Source organism: Electrophorus electricus, chromosome 25 (genome assembly GCF_013358815.1).
Source record: "Electrophorus electricus isolate fEleEle1 chromosome 25, fEleEle1.pri, whole genome shotgun sequence".
Lineage (NCBI taxonomy): Eukaryota > Metazoa > Chordata > Actinopteri > Gymnotiformes > Gymnotidae > Electrophorus > Electrophorus electricus.
The window spans coordinates 7,991,335-8,013,493 of NC_049559.1; the positions used below are offsets into that span (position 1 = coordinate 7,991,335).

Here is a 22,159-nt window from a genome sequence, read left to right on the forward strand (position 1 = left end):
GAATGATCGTGATTGGCGATCACTTAAACGTGTGGTGAAATCAAATCGTAGAAAAGCTACAGTAGAATTCAGGGATATGTTTAATAGTGAAAGTAAGAGCATTTCCACATGCACAATGCAAAAGGGAACTCAAGGGCTTGGGACTAAACAGCTGTGTAGCCTTAAGAAAACCACTTGTCAGTGAGGCTAACCGGCAAAAATGGCTTCAATTTGCTAGGGAGCATAAAGATTGGACTCTGGAGCAATGGAAGAAGGTCATGTGGTCTGATGAGTCCAGATTTACCCTGTTCCAGAGTGATGGGCGCATCAGAGTAAGAAGAGAGGCGGCTGAAGTGAGGCACCCATCATGCCTAGTGCCTACCGTACAAGCCTGTGGGGGCAGTGCTATGATCTGGGGTTCATGCAGTTGGTCAGGTCTAGGTTCAGCAACATTATGTGCCCAAAGAATGAGGTCAGCTGACTACCTGAATATACTGAATGACCAGGTTATTCCATCAATGGATTTTTTCTTCCCTGATGGCACGGGCATATTCCAAGATGACAATGCCAGGATTCATTGGGCTCAAATTGTGAAAGGGTGGTTCAGGGAGCATGAGACATCATTTTCACACATGGATTGGCCACCACAGAGTCCAGACCTGAACCCCATTGAGAATCTTTGGGATGTGCTGGAGAAGACTTTGTGGTCCAAATCTCCTATTATTAATACAAGATCTTGGAGAAAAATTAATACAACTCTGGACAAAAATAAATGTTATGACATTGCAGAAGCTTGTGGAAATGATGCCACAGTGAATGTGTGCCGTAATCAAAGTGAAAGGCAGTCCAACGAAATATTAGTGTGACCTTTTTTTAGGCCAGGGTGTGTGTGTGTGTGTGTGTGTGTGTGTGTGTGTGTGTGTTTTGTGTGTGTATGTATCTATATATATATATATATATATATATATATATATATATATATATATATATATATATATAGATAGATATAGATATATAGATATATATATAAAATCGAAATATAAAATATTGTTTTTTTCTATTTGGATTGATGCATGAATAAAAATGATTCTACTTAGTTTTTGTTCACTATAATGACTGGGTTCAGGATAAAGTCATATTTAGACACGGAAAGTATGGTACTGTAAAAGTAGGAGCGCGATAATGTGGTTGTAGTTACGCTACTGCCCCCTGCAGGTGCATTAGCCAAATTGGTGGCAATTCTTGGAATTCTCAGCATTATGCTGTCTGTTGCCTTATAATACTACAGGGTGGATTGTTTCAGGATTGAGATCATGTGACCATGAAATGACAATAATGAGAGCTAACAACCTTGTCCCCAGCAGGAATATTATCGTTCTCTCTATCTGGAGCTTGTAATCATATGATGACAGCTGAAATGCCTGCCTGATTGCTAAATAGAAAAACGAAAAACAATTTTTGAATGATTTCATATATTTTTGAATGATTTTAAAATATATTGAAAACGATAATGCCATGATGACTAAGCATTTTCAATCACATTTCTGCAAATAGTCTTCTAAAATAAGGTGGAAACTAATAAAGCTTGCTATCGGCCATATGGCCAGTAAGGAGTTTCAGCTTAACGTAGTCATGCCTCTTAATTCAATTTGAGTTATGCTTTGGATTTTTTTTTCATAGTTTTAGATCAGATTTTGGATCAGTTTTCATATTTTAGCAACCTAATCCCTTTAATGCTGGTTTGTATGGTTAGAATCAAAGGTTGTATTTGGTTGTTTGGAACTTTCATTAAAACAGGTGTATTGATGCATTCTTAAAGTCCCTCTACTACTGTAAAGTAATGAGTGGAAGGATATACAGAGTGATTTTATTTGGTCTGCGTAAATGTAAAAAAAAAAAAAGAAACCCCAAGAAATTCACCACCTAGACAAAACAAATGCGGTGAGTTGTACAGGAGACACAGATAGGAGCGTGCAAGTGTAAAACACAAGGATGCTGCAAGTGACGATGAGTGGGTGGGACCAGGACGGCACCACAGAAGGAGCTCAACCAATCAGGATTGGGAGAGACAGTCTCCTGGGTGGAGCTGGATTTTGTCTTTACTTCAAAATGAAGAGATTAAATGCATTCTTTCAATAAGACTCATATTTATTTACCAGTGGTAAATGGTTTTAACGGGCTAGAACGTTTAATGGCCTAAGACCTTTTAACTTTGGGTAACATTAGGAAATTGCAGGTTGTTATATAATCACACTATATATGCTTTTTAAAATGTGATTGGGATACACAGGTATAGGTAGATTCTATGTGGGAAGTTAATAATCTGTATGTAAAAGAGAATGAGGAGAATGACCTAGAAATATGTATAAATGGTGTGTAGCTTCATTAAGTTAGTGTTGGGATAAAGATAGACATTTAATGATAGACATTTAATGCCCTCTTCTGCATGCTTCAGCAATGCATGTTGGCTCAGCATGTCACGTCTGCCAGAGTGGCACCAACATCGAAGGACTACGTTACCCACATTTCCCTGTTCATTCCCAGTCACCAGATTATTAGTCTCACCTGTACCTCGTTATCCTTATGTGTCTCTGTATATGTTTATTCATATGTTCTCTGTTCATTCAGTCTGTGAATTCTCGTTTATCTGTTCTAAGGTTTCTGAGCGTTTTGGAATGGTATACGCGGTCTCTGGTTACTTGCATCTGTGCCTGTATTGTTTGGATTTGTTTCCCTTGCTGCACTGACTTTAGATATTTACTACTGCCTGCTTTTGTTTACAACTTGGATTGCCTTTATTGGATTAAAGTACTTTGTTTTACTGTATTCGGCTTTGTCTCTATTCACCAAACGTTACACAACATGTGTATTGGGCAATCCTTTGGAAGTAGCTAATGTGTACAAATGAACAAATCTTGTAAAGTCTTTTATAAATAAGATGAGCTTTCGGTTTAAATCCCTGTGCAGGTTTTTTTCCTAAGTCAAAACACGTTAGCCATGGTGTAATAGAAATCAGGTTTCTTTTGGAGCCCATCAACCGTAGGCGATCAGTAAGGCAGAGGTGAAGCTCACCAGACCTAGCAGGGGAAGTGTGACCTGCCAGTGCAGACATGCTGCCGTGAGAGCAGAGTTCATGGGGGTCACAGACCCGGCGGGGAGCTGGGCTCCACTGCCCTGTGCCCTTGACTTCACTTCAGGAGGCCTAAAAGAGGCCGAGGTCCGCATGGTCACTCAGTCAAGCCGTTCGGGTTTACTTCAGACTCGCACGTCTTTCAGAAGCCACAACAACAGAGACTGAACTTGGAGAAAACCTAAACTAGACTTACCACTAAAAAAAAGTACATTCTCTAATTTACAACACTCAAATCATACAAGTGCCATACCTTATGTTTTCATTGCATGTAATAATGCAATTTTATACATAAAGTCAGAAGCAAATGTCAAGGTGAGCCGATATAAAATTAAGATGTCGGACTTGATGCATCTCAGACTTTCCTTGTCGTTACATGCTGTTTAACTGTTTGTCCACTTATGTAAGTAATATCATTGTTTGGTTTTTACATTTCGAGACTATGTGATGATTTCTGTTTAAAGGCGAGGTTTCGAGGTATTAGGTTAATGGTTTTTAGAAGAGGGTTCAGAATGGGCTGAATATGTGCAAGCATGGTAATGAGCAGAAACAAATGCATACAAAAGTGTCTATCAATCTAGCCATATGTGAACGTGCGAAGACACAAAACCATAATATTGTCAGTTATTTGCATGATGCAGTTTTATTCAAATTTACAAAAAGAAGTACTGAATATGAAGCAGTATAATTGTTGCATGTAATTTTGTCTTGACTTTGTTACATACACCCATCATTTTTGTGTGTATCAGATTGCGTGAATCTATGCTGCAAATAATCTATACTGGCTACCTCAGACAGGGACAGGTCAAAGTGCTGTTGGCTAATCGAGTGACTGGACAGGAACTTCATGAAACAAGATAAGAGGGTCCCCTATTAATCGATAGTGATAATACACATGAAATATGTGTATGTTCTATTGTGTTGGTCTCTGCTAATGTATTGTCTTTACCAACACATACACACACGGAGGTAGATTGTTGTGGTGTTCTCTGAGTTTCTTGTACTTACACACTTGAAACTGGGGAGCTGTTGTTGGTGTCTACAGAGGACTCCAGGTGCAACTTCCAAGATGTAAGAGAGGTGTCTTCTGAATGTTGCAATTTTTTAAGAGGTTTCTGATCACCTCTGTAATCTCTTACCAGTATCTCTTGGTTTTCTTCACTCAAATGACTCAAATGACTTGCAATCTGTTGTAACTGTTGCGTCTTTCCAATATTTGGAAATATCTTAGAAGATCAACATGTGAGTGCAGAGGATGATATGAAAACAACACTTCAGGTCAATTATTGGTGGTTAAGTGGGCAGCATTTCAATATCCAAAAGTTGGTAAGCATTTGGTTTGGCTTTATTGTCTTTCATGGCATTTCAAACTTTGCACAAACTGTTCAGCCAAGGCGAACAATGGCAGGGTGATATAGCACTGAATTCAAGCATTGGACACCATCTGGAACTGGAACGTCTGGAACTGTCTGCAAAAAGGGACAGAAATAATATATGCCACTAGACACAATAATATGTTTAAGTGGCGGTACTGATTTGGCAGGCAGAAACAGAAAAAAAAATGTAGGCATCAAACCTTAAATTGGAACCTACAAATAGAAATTCAATAACTATTTTCAAACTTGACTTTATGCTGATCTTCTCAGCATAATTGACAAGCTCAGCAGAAAGAGCAAAATGATCATGACATACTTTCCTCTTTTTGAACACGAGGTGCAGGGGTCATGTTTGTATGGTTGCCTAAGCACACGGGAGCTTGTGAGCCCATCCACGCCCCACCTACGCACTGTGCAAATTGATTGTGCAATGAGTGGTGGCAGGCGTTCCTTGCCTGATTGACATTAGCTATAAATAGGGGGGAGAAGATGGTTGTCTGGTACCTTCTCCAGCTGAGTTCTCCCTCCAGCAGAACCAGCAAACCCTCCCGGCCATGAAGCTGTTTATCTTGGCCATCGCCTTCTGCCTGGCTCTCTCCCGCCCAGGCACGGCTGAACCGGACCGGTGAGTCCTACTGCTTCATCGCTTGCTCCTCAAAGCCTCTCACACAAATTCTCCCCTCCTCTTCCTCCAAAACGTGTTTCTTATTTAATTAAAATCTTTATCTGCAGTAACTCATTCCAAGCGCATTTTATACTTCTGCTTACGACAGTGCTAATAGCTGCATATGTCCTTGGAATTTAAAATGCAAGGCACTGGCAGCAATCATTGAGTATTGGATATCTTATTGACTACTGAATATCTTCTGATGCTTTGAGATGTTAAATATACCCCATGCAAGCTATTTATTTGTTAAAGCTTAAAGCTTTTCATAAAAAAATGTACAGGCTTTGCATGTTTTTAAAGATGCACATGCATGTTTTTTTTTTGTTTTTTGTTTTTTGCATGGTACACTGTTGAAAGTTTAGTTCCGTTTGACTTTGCAGCGTAAATTCTCCCGTCTCGTTCTGATTTTTTGGTGTTCAGGACTCACCACACCTTCCATGCTCCCCATGACGATCGGTGCAGTATACTCGAGTTTGATGCAGTCACAGTGAACGATGAAGGAGAGCTCTATTTCTTCAAGGGTGAGTGAGGAAAAAGACAAACTGCTTAGCCTCACATGTCAGGGGAATATCTGCAACGGCAGAAAGCCAGTCGATATTTATCTGAGGTAATCAGCTAACAAACACTACGCTTGATGTGAGAACTGAGGTTTATGATATCACACTACGCCTTATTTCTGAGAAAATAAGGCACACTATGCTTCAAGTCACTTCTTTTGGTTTTTGGAGAATAATAGTTCACTGACAATGATATGTTTTGCTCTCCCTGGACTGTTTGGCTAACCCTCTGTTTCTGATTATTGGTATTAGATGACAAACTGTACAAGGGCTTCTATGCTGAAGCTGAGCTTTCAAACAAGACCTTCATTGAGCTGGACGACCAACACCACATAGGCCACGTGGACGCTGCTTTCCATATGCAGCACAGCCAAGACCACCAAGACAAGCACAGCAAACATGGCAAGCACGACGAGCACGGCGAGCACGACGAACACGGCAAACACGGCAAGCACGACGAGCACGGCAAGCACGACGAACACGGCAAGCACGGCCATCATGACCATCACGACCAGCATGACCACCAGTTCTTCTTCTTGGTACTTTATATCGTCTTTTACCTGGATTTTAGAACAATATTTAGAATTCACGAAAATAACTATGGTATGTGTTCCTTGTACCAAACCAGCAGAAACTGAGCCCTTCAACGTGAACATATTTTTTTGCTCCACTGTATGTAGGACAACAAGGTCTTCTCCTATGACGAGCACAAGCTGGAGAAGGGCTATCCCAAAGATATCTCGGAGGTGTTCCCTGGCATCCCGGACCACTTGGATGCTGCAGTAGAATGCCCCAAGCCAGACTGCCCTTCTGACTCAGTCCTCTTCTTCAAAGGTACGACAAGCATCTACTTCCTAAAAATAGAAGGGTTAGGAATTACTTACAGAGACTAGTGGTTTTTACAGCTATTATATACACAATAAATTGTTCCACAACACACTTCAGATGTTATTTCTGTAAACTTTAGGTCAAAAGATCTACCACTATGACATAAAAACCAAGAAGGTTGATGAGACAGAATTGAAAAGCATGCCCAACTGCACTTCTGCATTCCGGTACATGGGACACTACTATTGCCTTCATGGACACCACTTCTCCATGTTTGACCCCATTAACGTGGAGGTCCATGGAAAATATCCCAAGGATATTCGTGGTTACTTCATCAGATGTCACCACTTTGGTAGGTGAAAAGAGTGGGCACAAGGGTGGAGGGTGGGGGTGGGGGTGGGGTTAATCAGAGGTGTTTGAAGTACTTTGGGATGTATATGATGGCATGTACTCTTGTGTCTTAGATGACAATACTGTTGATGAGCATATTGAGAGAGAGCGGTGTAGCCGTGTACACCTGGACAGCATCACTGAAGAGGAAGATGGTGATCTGTTTGCTTTCAGAGGTTAGTCTGAGTGTTCACACCTGTTCTTGTAAATATTCCAGGCAGGCCGCCAGAATGGAGATGAAAAAAAGCCCTCATATTTCAGACAAAGATTCTGTACTGAGAGGCAGCCCTAGCAGTCGAGCCAAAAAATGTATGTTCGTGCTACTTTAACTTGCTTCTCCTCTTCTCCCCAGACCACCACTTCCTCAGTGTCATTAATCATACATTCCACTCTGACAAAATTCAGATTGTCTTCAAAGGTCTGCACAGTGATGTGGATGCTGCCTACTCTCATGAGGGTCACATCCATGTCATCAAGGTTTGTGCTGCAGTGTGAAGCCACATTGTTTGACCCAGGGTCCTTAGTTGGTTTATATCTGACATGATTTTAACCAGAAGAAAATGGCTTGGTTACCTTTTAGCCTGTGTGGCCTGTTTGCAGGGTGATATGGTGTATGCCCATAAAGTGTCACACACACCCGGAGATACATTTGAGCCATTGGATGGCTACCCTGTACCTCTGAAGGAGGAACTGGGCATTGAAAGTCCTGTCGATGCTGCCTTTATTTGCCCTGGCAAAGACATCGTTTATGTCATCAAAGGTACAAAAGCCTCTGCCACAAGACATGAAAGGAAAGATGTGCACAATAATTTATGATGTGATCTTGCTTTCTGCCTGTTTGTCACTGTGGTGCTTGTGGTACGCAGGTAAAGAGCTCTATGAAGTGGACCTGAAAGTCAAGCCACCAGTCCCGGGAAAGCCTAAACCCTTCACCACCTTTAAGAAGATTGATACTGCCATGTGCGGAACCAAGGGTGTGACAGTCGTGATTGGAAGCCATTTCTACCACTTTGGAAGCCCCATGCTGATGTTGGCTTCCAAGGCCATTCCTGTGAAACATGATGTGGCCAAGGAACTGTTTGGCTGTGACCACTATATACCTCCGAAACAGTGAGAAGGGGAGAGATAGGCAGGAAGTGCAACTGTGCTCTCAGACGCATCCTCCATTAGCCACTGCAACCACCATCAAGCAATGCGGGTACTCTACAGCTAGTGTTCCTTTTCCTTGTGACTCAAGGATTCAAATGCATTTCCTTACCTTGAATGCCCAGTTCAACTAAGCTTACACTTTACTTTCCATTAATGCACATGCTGTAGCTTATGCTAGAGGAGTCCTGTGCACTGTCCAAGCTACAGCTTTACAGCTTTCATAACAACAAAGCCGTAGTTTGCCAGTGCAATTTGTAAGTCGCCATTGCACTTTGTGTTTCATGAATAAACTAAAATGAAAATAATATAAAGTTTTTCTCTATTCATTTTTTACCTTGTTTATGTATGTTTTTTGATGACTGGGATAAGAAGAAAATTCAGACATACCCTGAGATTCGTACTATGCCATCGTATCTCTCGAATATCCACACACACTCACTTCTGAGGCCACCATTACTATGCACCCACAGTACAAAATCATTTAAAGCGGGACAAAAGCTCAAAAGTGGTCTCGGATACTCTTTAGGCCCACTCAATTCCACACTAATTAACATGCATGCACATCAAAGCACTGGGAAACATTTAAAATATGTATTTTAAGAAAAGGCGTAAATGAAGTCTCTAGGTCTTGCTGTTGTCTCAGAACCTGGGGAATATTTGATGAATATTGGACAGGAAGTAAATCTATTATGTTGCCAACTCCAGACTGTGAAAAATGTCCATTAGGATTAAACACTTATCATCTAGTCTCACATGGAACTGGAACATATCTGACAAACTTCACTGTGAAGGCAAATGTGAACATAAATTCTAAAAGATCATTTTTGCAGCTAATCTATGTTTAACTATTCATTTGTAACACTACTTGCTAGTGTGTTTTGCTGTGTAGAAGGAGAGCATCAAGCATGTCAGAGATGTTGCTGAGGAAACCCAGTGCGATTGATGGAATGAGTAGTAGTCTGAGCACAAAGTATGAGGACAAGGTGCACCCCTGCATCGACCTTGTGGATTCGCTTAGGTCGCTAGGAGTGGAGAAGGACCTGAACCTGTCTGCCATCGCCAGCATAGGTGACCAGAGCTTGGGAAAGAGAATCAAAATGGTCTGATGTGCCCCACTGCCAACCTCTGGAGCTCAGGAAAAGGCCAAACGTTTTTTCAGAAGGTTTACAGAAACTTTCTAAGGTGTTGTAAGGAATTTACTATTCACTTTTTGTTGTTTAGTGAACTTTAATAAACAATTGTCACAGGATTCAAAACATTTCACAGTTCAGTTTTAGGTTCATGAGTCTTCTTCACACCAATTTTCGTCTTCTCAACCTCAGCAGTCTTCTCCTCTTCTTTTCACTTTTCTTTATAAAAGTGTCATTTTTCTAAAGAGGGCAACAAACAACTCTTCTAGAAGATGGAACACTGAGAAGGTTTATTGGAGCACGATGCATGTACCTGAGGTTGATTCCTGGAAATACAACCCCCAGTCAGTGTTCCTTTTCTCTGAGGAGACATTGTGAAATGACCACATGTTATAAAGAAAAAATTCTTTTTCCCAGTCATTACTAGTCTTCAAAGTCTACAAAAAAGCCTCAAGAACCCATAAGCTCTGCTTTGATTTTGAGATAATTTACATAATATGCAAAATCACACATTTTTGAGCACAAACTACTTCTTCATGATCATCATCATCATCATCATCATCATCATCATAATAGTAGTAGTAGTAGTAGTAGTAGTTAAAGGGACTAATAAAGTATAACCATAAACATAAATCTATGCATTGTTATATGAAGACAAGTCCAGATATGGTGACCAAGGTTTAGGAAATTGATGTTTTTATTTACTTAGACGTACACTTGGGTGGGCATAAGGGACATCTCTGTTCTCAAGACAACAATGAACTAGAATGCGGACGAATATTATGGCGTCACAATATGTGTGACGTCATCGAACCAGCTCTTTTTAAAAAAAGGCCCGGCTGCATACGGTGTTACCATTACGGACAGAGAGCGCAAACCGGACTCTGCAAAATACAGATTGCATACCATTTAGGACAATTCTTCGATATCAAAGGTAGGCCTAAAAAGTCTTCTTAAGGTAAACCAGTGAGAAACTGCTATATAAAAGGAATGCCTAAAAGAAATTATGTCTTTCCAAACGTTGTTTCAATTAAGAGAATATTAGACAAATATAAATTAATGTGTACTTGTGTTTAAGGATATTTTATATAAATAGATTAAGGTAATTAATATCCCACTGAATCTATCTTGTAAACTTTTCACTCCATGTTGGGATTAAGAGCATGTTAACCAAAAAAATAGTTTATACTGCTTAATGTATTTAAATAAAGAATATGTAATAGATTAAGAGATGGAATGCATTAAGAGAAACCGTTTAGATTTAAGGCCGTTACACACTGCGATTTAATTGCAATTTATTCTGTCGACAATTAAATTATTCCCAACACCGGGTTAACAGATGGCTTCTTGCACACCAAACGCGATTTTCAACACAGCAAAAAAAATATCCTCATTATTTTGTCGTCCTGTTATTATTTTTGGAGTTGAGGAACTCACTAAAGCAATTACAGTCGTTTCTGAAGTTGGCAGAGCATCAAAACCATCTTGACTGGTCGACGGCTGAGACGCAAACACGATATCGTTTCTCTTTAGCATCTAGAACTTTGTGACAAATATCAAAATGTTTATAAAGCACGACGTCAAATATATCGTAAATGAGCTTGGCTATGAGGATGACATGCCTGTTCTATTTGGACAGCACTGTACCGAAACTAGCGAGCTAATTACATTAGCAACCGGTTCAGTTAGCCTACGACGTATCGTGCTAAAATGATAACATGTATTAGAAAATTAAATATTAAAGATACCCGATAATACATTTTATTTGCACTTCATTGTTTTGCAGTTGAAGAAATGAAAAGATTGTGGAAAAACGTTAGGAAAATGTTCCTTTCATTTTGCATGTTTGTTTTTGTATATTTTTTCAAAATTGGATATACCCAATATCGTTTGCGTTTTTCAAAGGTGCAAAAGTATATCGTAATCAATAGATGAATATGTGGTCCCTTTTTCCGATGCGAAAGACTGAACGATAAATTCCGGGGGAAAAAAAAAAAATCTTCGAAGCGACCAAATCGTCTGCGACTATTTTCTCCTTTTCCTGTCGTTATTTCGCGTTACGGCCTTAAGAGGAGTGTAACTGATTAGCAGTTAATGTATGTGTAAATTGTTTATAATATACATAGAATGGTCAATAGGATAAGAGAAATTCAGGTGAGGTGATGAAAGGTAGGCTATTAATGAACTTGTAAACTATTTTTAAATGATGCGTTATTTGTGTTATTTAGTCTAGATAAGGAAAATGTTGTATACTATATTTTTCCCAAATAAAATGTAAAGTGTCTTTCCGTTTGTTAAAGAAGCTACATAGGTTTAACCTTTTTATTATCATTGATTAAAATAAGATGTTTATTGATTCAGATTAATTATATAAATATAAAATTTGTGTTGTTCAGATTAAGAGAATGTAGTATACATTAAGTAAAACATAGTTATAAATTAATGAGTATTTGTAAACTATTTAAAACAAAATGTTATTTTTCCCAGTAAGGCACCAGTCATCATTTGGTGAAGTGAAATGCCTACTCAATACACGTTGAGTGGATTCTGGAATGTTGTGGAAGGAAAAATAATTCATCAACACAAAATAAGAAGCAGCCACCACTTTCCAGATATTGCAGGAATCTCGCAGAGGAAGAAGGAACCTCAATTCCTTCAAAACTTGAGAAAGTCTGGGAAGAACTCAAGATTCCCAGCACTTCCGGAAGCCACCGCAGGAAGTCACGGTGGCAAGTCAACAAGCAGATTCCTTGTTGAAGGCCAGCGCTACAGCCAGACTGTGTTCCCCTCACTGGTCAGAGAACCAGGACACAAGAGCAGTGCTCAGGTCATGGGTGTGAAGGATGCTCACACTCCGACAGCTCCACCCGTCTCAGGGAAAGCCGCCCTCCACACAACGGCCCCCAGCAAACCAAAATTCCCCAAGTCTGGCACAACCCAACATGTCCTCCACAAGCATGTGAGGGAAGTGCCAACAAAGGTGGAGGTGGGGAATGAGGACAGAATGAGTTGTGGCCCAAAGCTGGCTGATTCCCTGCTCATCAGGCGTGCTGTCTTGAATAAGGCAGGGAGCAGAGCTGTGGGCTCAACTCCAACGCACCCCTCACAGGTGCCACAGATCAGCCAGGACCGCGTGCCCCTGGTCTGCCAGGCTGAGGGCAAACCCAAGAGGGAGGACAAGTGCCAGGCTGGCAAGGCTAGGGACTGGAGCCCTAGGGACAATGGAACACATGTTGTGAAGGTCATCAATCCGGACATGCAGAGCCATGCTCCACTTCGATCTACAGCCTTCAAGGCACACAGGGGAACAAAGGCACTCAGGTTCCCCTGAGCTTCAGGGTCGCCCAGCCCCCAAGGTGGGGGGGGGGGACTATTTCATCATTCCCCAGGGTCCTGTCAAATAAAATGAACAATTTTGAGCATATACATGAAATGAGTCAGATGCTACACAGAATTTTCCAGTAGGTGCCCTAGACACCTCCAAAGTGCCCAAAAAACCAAATGTACACAAGGTCATCAGTCACTATGCATCATGTGTGCAAAATGTCTTTTGCTAAAACATCACAACAATATTAGCTTCCTTATATCTTAATTGTTAAAGGCTAAACAATATTTGCCTAATTACTTCATTGTTATTAGGCTAAACGGTTATGCTGGGGAAAATGCCATAATACGCAATGCTGTAATACTGTAAAGAAAAAGCATGTTTTATCATTTATACTTACAGGTTGTAATAGGATTATTAATTTTTCCAGCAGTTAATGGAAATATTCCAACAGTGATTCGCGATGCAAACATCATAGCTAGTCCACACTAAAAGCCACTGAACCGTCTTTCAGGTTCCAGCTCATAACTGCAGCCAAACAACTCCACACAAACTACTGCTAAAACGGGTGCAGTTATGAGCTGGAAGCTGAGGAGCGGTTCAGTGGCTTCTAGCGTGGACTAGCTATGAAAGCCTCTTCCTTTCCACGACGACCAAAAGTACTGGCGAGCAAACTATTCCATAAAAACAACACCCGACTGCATCCATTTCGCCAATGTAACAGACTTCGTCTGATTACAACGCACAAGTGACGTTTTGCTGTGCGCACGGCTCTAACTCACACGGTGGGTGACCATATAAAGCAAGTGTCCGCTATTTGTGGAAACAGCTGTCAATCACGCCAATTGTGCCCTTTCTGTTTATGCATGAGCAAAGGCGTGAATCAATGATCTATAGGCGAGCGGGTAGTGCATCAGCACACTGGCACTTAATTTTCTTGTTCAGAAAATTTTGGATATTGATTAGAAATTATATCCATTGAGTAGGCTTACCATAATTAATAACAGAAACACCCATTCACTCCTAAAACATTTTATTGTATGCACTACATGTGACATGAGTAAAATATTGTGACGGTGGCGGCCCGAGGGAGCATGAGGCGAAGCTGAAAGAAGGTGCTCTTTATTACCCATAACGTGAACAACTGCAAAGCGTCAATGCGCTCTGTCGTGATACTTGTCAGTGTAGTCCACTAATGTGCAGCACTGGCCTTAGGAACCTGCGCGTTTTAGTGAGGGAAAGATACAAGGAACAGATGAGCAGGATTAATAGGTAGGTGCTCGGGAGCAGGGCAGGTGCGTGCTGTGATCCTGAGCAGGAGTGGGCGTATCCCTCCTGCTGGATGGCCGGCCAACCTTGGCAAGTATAAGTTGTGAGATGCATTCTACTATTTTCTTGTGCTGCATAAAATAACATGATGGTGAAGAGACGTGCCCAGCAAGACATCATTGACAACCTGAGTCTGGCTGTAGCCCTTAAAAATGAGGACTGTCCACATTTCAGGCAAGAAACATCTGCATGTGTTTGTGGAATGCATTTTCCAGATAAGGAATTTCTCTTGTCAAAGAAAATTATTTAAATTATACAGAATGTTGATGTAATATTGATGATAACAAGAATCTATATCTGCATTAGACAAAAAAAGCAGTCTGAAGATGTTTTTATTTTCTGCCCTAAAATTGACTCTCTAGTACATAGCACATTGTACGGGCCGGTTGTAGACATAATTTAGTCTAGGAAGTTCCAGCCAGTGGTACTCTGTGACATCGCTCCCTTTCTGTTTTTCTCAGACCTCTCTTGGAAGAAGGAAACGTTATGGTGCCCTGCTTGCAGAAAGACTAACAAAGGAATTGGTTGACCACATTAGTGTAAATGTATTTTTATTAACAATCTTGCACCTGTGTTCAATTTTCTCCACCAAACTGGCTTTCCTCCAACTTTTTTATTGTGTTTATGTCCTCATCCTTTTTTTTTTTTTTTCCTTTTCAGAGGTCAATTCCACAGTTGCAGAAACAAATTTAGGATAAACTGAAGAAGGCAGTTCATGAACTGAGAATGCTTGGAGAGGAAGTTCCTCAAGAAGAAAATGAGAACAGCTTTCTTGTCATGGTAAGGACCTGTAAGGAATATTATTTCTGAAGCCAGTATTTATTTATGTGTGGGGTGTTTTTTGGCTTGATTTGGCTCCCTCAAATACTTCCTAACATTTTTGTATTTTACAGAAAATTTGAATGTTCAATCATGTCCTCATGGAATTTATTGAGGATGGAGGAAAGCATCAGAAATTCAGGTCTGGGGCTTTTCACCAAAATCAGGAGAGAGTTTGCAAGATGGAAATCTGGTTTGGAGGACAAGGCTATCAGACATGAGTTAGCGTGCGAAAGGTTCCATCTCTAATTAGTTCTGGTGGAATTGAGGAGATGGGGTTTGAGATGGCATGTAGCTCACTTGGTAATTAGTTAGGAAAAAGCTGGAACGCTAAATTTGATTGCTGTTCAAGCAATCAAAGATCTGCTTGAACAGGAGAATGAAAAAGCCAAGGAGAGGCTCAATTTAAGGTGGAGAGGATCATGTATTCTCAGCATGGTCTACACAGCCACCATTTACAGTTAGTCAAAACTAAACCAGAACCATTCAAAACCTAGAGTGTCAATGTCCAAGAGATGACTCCTCACCTAAAGGCCTATTATAAGGTATCATAATCATCGTTATTCATATAGTGCCTTTCCCATGCTCAAGTATGATTTACAGTCATAGGACATTAATGAATTTCTTTATAGCTCAATATATCTAATTCTCTTTTTCTATGCATCAGCATATTTTCTCAGAAGTTCCTTCTTATGCCCCAATTCAGCACCAAAGTCTTACATAAGTTTTTAAATTGTGTGTGCATGCATTTTGTTTTCTCCCAGGTCCCATCTGAATGACTGCCTGATTATGCAGCACATCTCAGCTCCAAACTGCCAATGTTGACTGTTATTGGAAGCAAGGATGCAGATAAGCTCATCCAATAGGATTCTGATGTGTTGCAGGAAAGACCACTTGGAGCGTCTGAGAAAAGCATGACGTCTTCTGTCCAAATTTGTCTCCACAGCTTAACTGACAGTTAAATGGGTTTGGGGGCTATAAATATCCGTCTATATTATTGCTAAAATGCCTTAAGATATGTTTTTATATTACTATTTTATTATTATTTTTACATCTAAGGCGTTCATTACAAATAGCCGAAGGTCAACAATCTTTGACTTTTTTTTTCATCTTTATAACCAGTAGTTGCCTGGTAAAATAACGTCACGTTGATCCAAAACCATATTTTTACGCGTGACTGCTCACCTGTCCCGCCAAGTGGCGCTATAGTACTAAAACACAGTGATGTAAAAGAGCACAGAAGAACAGTAGCGCTACCGTAATATTTCTACAGTGTATTCAGCCCGCTCTTGAACACCATTAAGACACTACAATAATTCATTTATATACTATACGATAAATGTTTTTGAAAGACGTCACTCCGTCATGAGTGTTATTGCTATAATAGTGAAAGCACGTTGAAGTAATCGGAGATTTTAGTGCCGTTGAGAGAAACAGCCAAGGTGCAGTTAATCGCTTACGCCTATTAATCGCACGTTTGACCGAGTTAAGCGCTGCCCTTGTCAAAGTTCACGACTTTGCTATCCACGATGTTGGCATTTCGAGCCTTGACACCCAAATCATGTCCCTCTCTGGTGAGGATTCACACTAGTGCCCGGTGGAGCGGCGCTAGGGTCGCTGTGGTAAGTAGTCGTCCCTTTTAAGATTTCGAGAAAAAAAAGAAAAAAATGATGTGTAATGCGACAGAAATCCGATTCTTTCCTTATTATACTTTGTCCGGTGCTGTGGCGTGGTTAGGCGACTTAAGAAATGCATGAGCATAGGCCTTGGAGAATCCCCTTGCCTGGGACGGACATCTGATTCTTCTTGAGGCATATAATGCAGTTAGACAAAATTGACTGGAAACCCACTTTTCACACTTTCCCAGAATGCAAAAAGGTGACTAATTGTCCTCGTTATCGCTGACACAGTTCTCTAAGTGTTGCCTGCCGTTTGCTGGATGCAGACTGTTCAGCCTCTGTGCTCAGCTCCCAAAGTCAAAATCGCAGTGAAAATGTTCAGAGAAGGAAGGCTTGAGGATCTGTTTTCTGGTCCCTAGTGAGGTTAATAGAAACATTTGTCCTTTGTGTAGTCAAAGCCATATCACTACTGTGTTTCACTGGCATTCTTAACTTTTTTGCTTCCCAGGTGTTGTCAGGCTGTGGGGTGTATGATGGTACAGAGATCCACGAGGCATCGGCGTGAGTATCTGTTGCTACAAGTCCATTCAAGTGATATACTTTTAAAATTAAAATTGCTTTGCCGCATAAAAATGTTTGTCGATATAAGTAATGGAAGCGGAAATTGTCGGTAAATATCGAGAAACATTTTAAAGCTAAAGCAGTTTTTGTAAAAATGACTTGAATGGAAAGCTTACACTTTACTTTCCATTAATGCACATGCTGTAGCTTATGCTAGAGGAGTCCTGTGCACTGTCCAAGCTACAGCTTTACAGCTTTCATTACAACAAAGCCGTAGTTTGCCAGTGCAATTTGTAAGTCGCCATTGCACTTTGTGTTTCATGAATAAACTAAAATGAAAATAATATAAAGTTTTTCTCTATTCATTTTTTACCTTGTTTATGTATGTTTTTTGATGACTGGGATAAGAAGAAAATTCAGACATACCCTGAGATTCGCACTATGCCATCGTATCTCTCGAATATCCACATACACTCACTTCTGAGGCCACCATTACTATGCACCCACAGTACAAAATCATTTAAAGCGGGACAAAAGCTCAAAAGTGGTCTCGGATACTCTTTAGGCCCACTCAGTTCCACACTAATTAACATGCATGCACATCAAAGCACTGTGAAACATTTAAAATATGTATTTTAAGAAAAGGCGTAAATGAAGTCTCTAGGTCTTGCTGTTGTCTCAGAACCTGGGGAATATTTGATGAATATTGGACAGGAAGTAAATCTATTATGTTGCCAACTCCAGACTGTGAAAAATGTCCATTAGGATTAAACACTTATCATCTAGTCTCACATGGAACTGGAACATATCTGACAAACTTCACTGTGAAGGCAAATGTGAACATAAATTCTAAAAGATCATTTTTGCAGCTAATCTATGTTTAACTATTCATTTGTAACACTACTTGCTAGTGTGTTTTGCTGTGTAGAAGGAGAGCATCAAGCATGTCAGAGATGTTGCTGAGGAAACCCAGTGCGATTGATGGAATGAGTAGTAGTCTGAGCACAAAGTATGAGGACAAGGTGCACCCCTGCATCGACCTTGTGGATTCGCTTAGGTCGCTAGGAGTGGAGAAGGACCTGAACCTGTCTGCCATCGCCAGCATAGGTGACCAGAGCTTGGGAAAGAGAATCAAAATGGTCTGATGTGCCCCACTGCCAACCTCTGGAGCTCAGGAAAAGGCCAAACGTTTTTTCAGAAGGTTTACAGAAACTTTCTAAGGTGTTGTAAGGAATTTACTATTCACTTTTTGTTGTTTAGTGAACTTTAATAAACAATTGTCACAGGATTCAAAACATTTCACAGTTCAGTTTTAGGTTCATGAGTCTTCTTCACACCAATTTTCGTCTTCTCAACCTCAGCAGTCTTCTCCTCTTCTTTTTCACTTTTCTTTATAAAAGTGTCATTTTTCTAAAGAGGGCAACAAACAACTCTTCTAGAAGATGGAACACTGAGAAGGTTTATTGGAGCACGATGCATGTACCTGAGGTTGATTCCTGGAAATACAACCCCCAGTCAGTGTTCCTTTTCTCTGAGGAGACATTGTGAAATGACCACATGTTATAAAGAAAAAATTCTTTTTCCCAGTCATTACTAGTCTTCAAAGTCTACAAAAAAGCCTCAAGAACCCATAAGCTCTGCTTTGATTTTGAGATAATTTACATAATATGCAAAATCACACATTTTTGAGCACAAACTACTTCTTCATGATCATCATCATCATCATCATCATCATCATCATAATAGTAGTAGTAGTAGTAGTAGTAGTTAAAGGGACTAATAAAGTATAACCATAAACATAAATCTATGCATTGTTATATGAAGACAAGTCCAGATATGGTGACCAAGGTTTAGGAAATTGATGTTTTTATTTACTTAGACGTACACTTGGGTGGGCATAAGGGACATCTCTGTTCTCAAGACAACAATGAACTAGAATGCGGACGAATATTATGGCGTCACAATATGTGTGACGTCATCGAACCAGCTCTTTTTTAAAAAAAGGCCCGGCTGCATACGGTGTTACCATTACGGACAGAGAGCGCAAACCGGACTCTGCAAAATACAGATTGCATACCATTTAGGACAATTCTTCGATATCAAAGGTAGGCCTAAAAAGTCTTCTTAAGGTAAACCAGTGAGAAACTGCTATATAAAAGGAATGCCTAAAAGAAATTATGTCTTTCCAAACGTTGTTTCAATTAAGAGAATATTAGACAAATATAAATTAATGTGTACTTGTGTTTAAGGATATTTTATATAAATAGATTAAGGTAATTAATATCCCACTGAATCTATCTTGTAAACTTTTCACTCCATGTTGGGATTAAGAGCATGTTAACCAAAAAAATAGTTTATACTGCTTAATGTATTTAAATAAAGAATATGTAATAGATTAAGAGATGGAATGCATTAAGAGAAACCGTTTAGATTTAAGGCCGTTACACACTGCGATTTAATTGCAATTTATTCTGTCGACAATTAAATTATTCCCAACACCGGGTTAACAGATGGCTTCTTGCACACCAAACGCGATTTTCAACACAGCAAAAAAAATAGCCTCATTATTTTGTCGTCCTGTTATTATTTTTGGAGTTGAGGAACTCACTAAAGCAATTACAGTCGTTTCTGAAGTTGGCAGAGCATCAAAACCATCTTGACTGGTCGACGGCTGAGACGCAAACACGATATCGTTTCTCTTTAGCATCTAGAACTTTGTGACAAATATCAAAATGTTTATAAAGCACGACGTGAAATATATCGTAAATGAGCTTGGCTATGAGGATGACATGCCTGTTCTATTTGGACAGCACTGTACCGAAACTAGCGAGCTAATTACATTAGCAACCGGTTCAGTTAGCCTACGACGTATCGTGCTAAAATGATAACATGTATTAGAAAATTAAATATTAAAGATACCCGATAATACATTTTATTTGCACTTCATTGTTTTGCAGTTGAAGAAATGAAAAGATTGTGGAAAAACGTTAGGAAAATGTTCCTTTCATTTTGCATGTTTGTTTTTGTATATTTTTTCAAAATTGGATATACCCAATATCGTTTGCGTTTTTCAAAGGAGCAAAAGTATATCGTAATCAATAGATGAATATGTGGTCCCTTTTTCCGATGCGAAAGACTGAACGATAAATTCCGGGGGAAAAAAAAAAATCTTCCAAGCGACCAAATCGTCTGCGACTATTTTCTCCTTTTCCTGTCGTTATTTCGCGTTACGGCCTTAAGAGGAGTGTAACTGATTAGCAGTTAATGTATGTGTAAATTGTTTATAATATACATAGAATGGTCAATAGGATAAGAGAAATTCAGGTGAGGTGATGAAAGGTAGGCTATTAATGAACTTGTAAACTATTTTTAAATGATGCGTTATTTGTGTTATTTAGTCTAGATAAGGAAAATGTTGTATACTATATTTTTCCCAAATAAAATGTAAAGTGTCTTTCCGTTTGTTAAAGAAGCTACATAGGTTTAACCTTTTTATTATCATTGATTAAAATAAGATGTTTATTGATTCAGATTAATTATATAAATATAAAATTTGTGTTGTTCAGATTAAGAGAATGTAGTATACATTAAGTAAAACATAGTTATAAATTAATGAGTATTTGTAAACTATTTAAAACAAAATGTTATTTTTCCCAGTAAGGCACCAGTCATCATTTGGTGAAGTGAAATGCCTACTCAATACACGTTGAGTGGATTCTGGAATGTTGTGGAAGGAAAAATAATTCATCAACACAAAATAAGAAGCAGCCACCACTTTCCAGATATTGCAGGAATCTCGCAGAGGAAGAAGGAACCTCAATTCCTTCAAAACTTGAGAAAGTCTGGGAAGAACTCAAGATTCCCAGCACTTCCGGAAGCCACCGCAGGAAGTCACGGTGGCAAGTCAACAAGCAGATTCCTTGTTGAAGGCCAGCGCTACAGCCAGACTGTGTTCCCCTCACTGGTCAGAGAACCAGGACACAAGAGCAGTGCTCAGGTCATGGGTGTGAAGGATGCTCACACTCCGACAGCTCCACCCGTCTCAGGGAAAGCCGCCCTCCACACAACGGCCCCCAGCAAACCAAAATGCCCCAAGTCTGGCACAACCCAACATGTCCTCCACAAGCATGTGAGGGAAGTGCCAACAAAGGTGGAGGTGGGGAATGAGGACAGAATGAGTTGTGGCCCAAAGCTGGCTGATTCCCTGCTCATCAGGCGTGCTGTCTTGAATAAGGCAGGGAGCAGAGCTGTGGGCTCAACTCCAACGCACCCCTCACAGGTGCCACAGATCAGCCAGGACCGCGTGCCCCTGGTCTGCCAGGCTGAGGGCAAACCCAAGAGGGAGGACAAGTGCCAGGCTGGCAAGGCTAGGGACTGGAGCCCTAGGGACAATGGAACACATGTTGTGAAGGTCATCAATCCGGACATGCAGAGCCATGCTCCACTTCGATCTACAGCCTTCAAGGCACACAGGGGAACAAAGGCACTCAGGTTCCCCTGAGCTTCAGGGTCGCCCAGCCCCCAAGGTGGGGGGGGGGGGGGGACTATTTCATCATTCCCCAGGGTCCTGTCAAATAAAATGAACAATTTTGAGCATATACATGAAATGAGTCAGATGCTACACAGAATTTTCCAGTAGGTGCCCTAGACACCTCCAAAGTGCCCAAAAACCAAATGTACACAAGGTCATTAGTCACTATGCATCATGTGTGCAAAATGTCTTTTGCTAAAACATCACAACAATATTAGCTTCCTTATATCTTAATTGTTAAAGGCTAAACAATATTTGCCTAATTACTTCATTGTTATTAGGCTAAACGGTTATGCTGGGGAAAATGCCATAATACGCAATGCTGTAATACTGTAAAGAAAAAGCATGTTTTATCATTTATACTTACAGGTTGTAATAGGATTATTAATTTTTCCAGCAGTTAATGGAAATATTCCAACAGTGATTCGCGATGCAAACATCATAGCTAGTCCACACTAAAAGCCACTGAACCGTCTTTCAGGTTCCAGCTCATAACTGCAGCCAAACAACTCCACACAAACTACTGCTAAAACGGGTGCAGTTATGAGCTGGAAGCTGAGGAGCGGTTCAGTGGCTTCTAGCGTGGACTAGCTATGAAAGCCTCTTCCTTTCCACGACGACCAAAAGTACTGGCGAGCAAACTATTCCATAAAAACAACACCCGACTGCATCCATTTCGCCAATGTAACAGACTTCGTCTGATTACAACGCACAAGTGACGTTTTGCTGTGCGCACGGCTCTAACTCACACGGTGGGTGACCATATAAA

At 40.2% G+C, this 22,159-nt stretch overlaps 2 protein-coding genes and 1 pseudogene across 2 annotated transcripts; all 3 read left to right on the forward strand.

Moving 5' to 3' along the window:
- The first annotated feature begins 3,112 nt into the window (after positions 1-3,112).
- Positions 3,113-12,537, forward strand: hpxa (hemopexin a). The gene is made up of 13 exons (XM_035522717.1): positions 3,113-3,196; positions 4,965-5,110; positions 5,537-5,673; positions 5,962-6,073; positions 6,203-6,248; positions 6,390-6,543; positions 6,677-6,889; positions 7,002-7,103; positions 7,280-7,404; positions 7,528-7,687; positions 7,794-8,037; positions 8,966-9,144; positions 11,828-12,537. The coding sequence occupies exons 1-13, from the start codon at positions 3,113-3,115 to the stop codon at positions 12,535-12,537; spliced, it is 2,412 nt and encodes an 803-aa protein (XP_035378610.1).
- A 1,408-nt stretch (positions 12,538-13,945) lies between these two features.
- LOC118240763 lies at positions 13,946-15,301 on the forward strand (annotated as a pseudogene).
- A 636-nt stretch (positions 15,302-15,937) lies between these two features.
- LOC118240804 (glutamine amidotransferase-like class 1 domain-containing protein 3B, mitochondrial) lies at positions 15,938-18,019 on the forward strand. Its single transcript, XM_035523029.1, has 3 exons — positions 15,938-16,301; positions 16,807-16,859; positions 17,917-18,019. Exons 1-3 carry the CDS (start codon positions 16,209-16,211, stop codon positions 18,002-18,004), a joined length of 234 nt encoding a protein of 77 aa, XP_035378922.1. The 5' UTR covers positions 15,938-16,208; the 3' UTR covers positions 18,005-18,019.
- The last annotated feature ends 4,140 nt before the right edge of the window (positions 18,020-22,159 follow it).

Bases quoted from the DNA above. Each gene is read 5' to 3' on its own strand.
- LOC118240804 (XM_035523029.1), top strand. From the start codon at position 16,209: ATGTTGGCATTTCGAGCCTTGACACCCAAATCATGTCCCTCTCTGGTG. The intron at 16,302-16,806 runs GTAAGTAGTCGT...TTTGCTTCCCAG, and splicing joins GCGGCGCTAGGGTCGCTGTG to GTGTTGTCAGGCTGTGGGGT. The intron at 16,860-17,916 runs GTGAGTATCTGT...GGATTCGCTTAG, and splicing joins GAGATCCACGAGGCATCGGC to GTCGCTAGGAGTGGAGAAGG.
- hpxa (XM_035522717.1), top strand. From the start codon at position 3,113: ATGGGGGTCACAGACCCGGCGGGGAGCTGGGCTCCACTGCCCTGTGCC. The intron at 3,197-4,964 runs GTCCGCATGGTC...AGCTATAAATAG, and splicing joins GAGGCCTAAAAGAGGCCGAG to GGGGGAGAAGATGGTTGTCT. The intron at 6,890-7,001 runs GTAGGTGAAAAG...CTTGTGTCTTAG, and splicing joins CATCAGATGTCACCACTTTG to ATGACAATACTGTTGATGAG.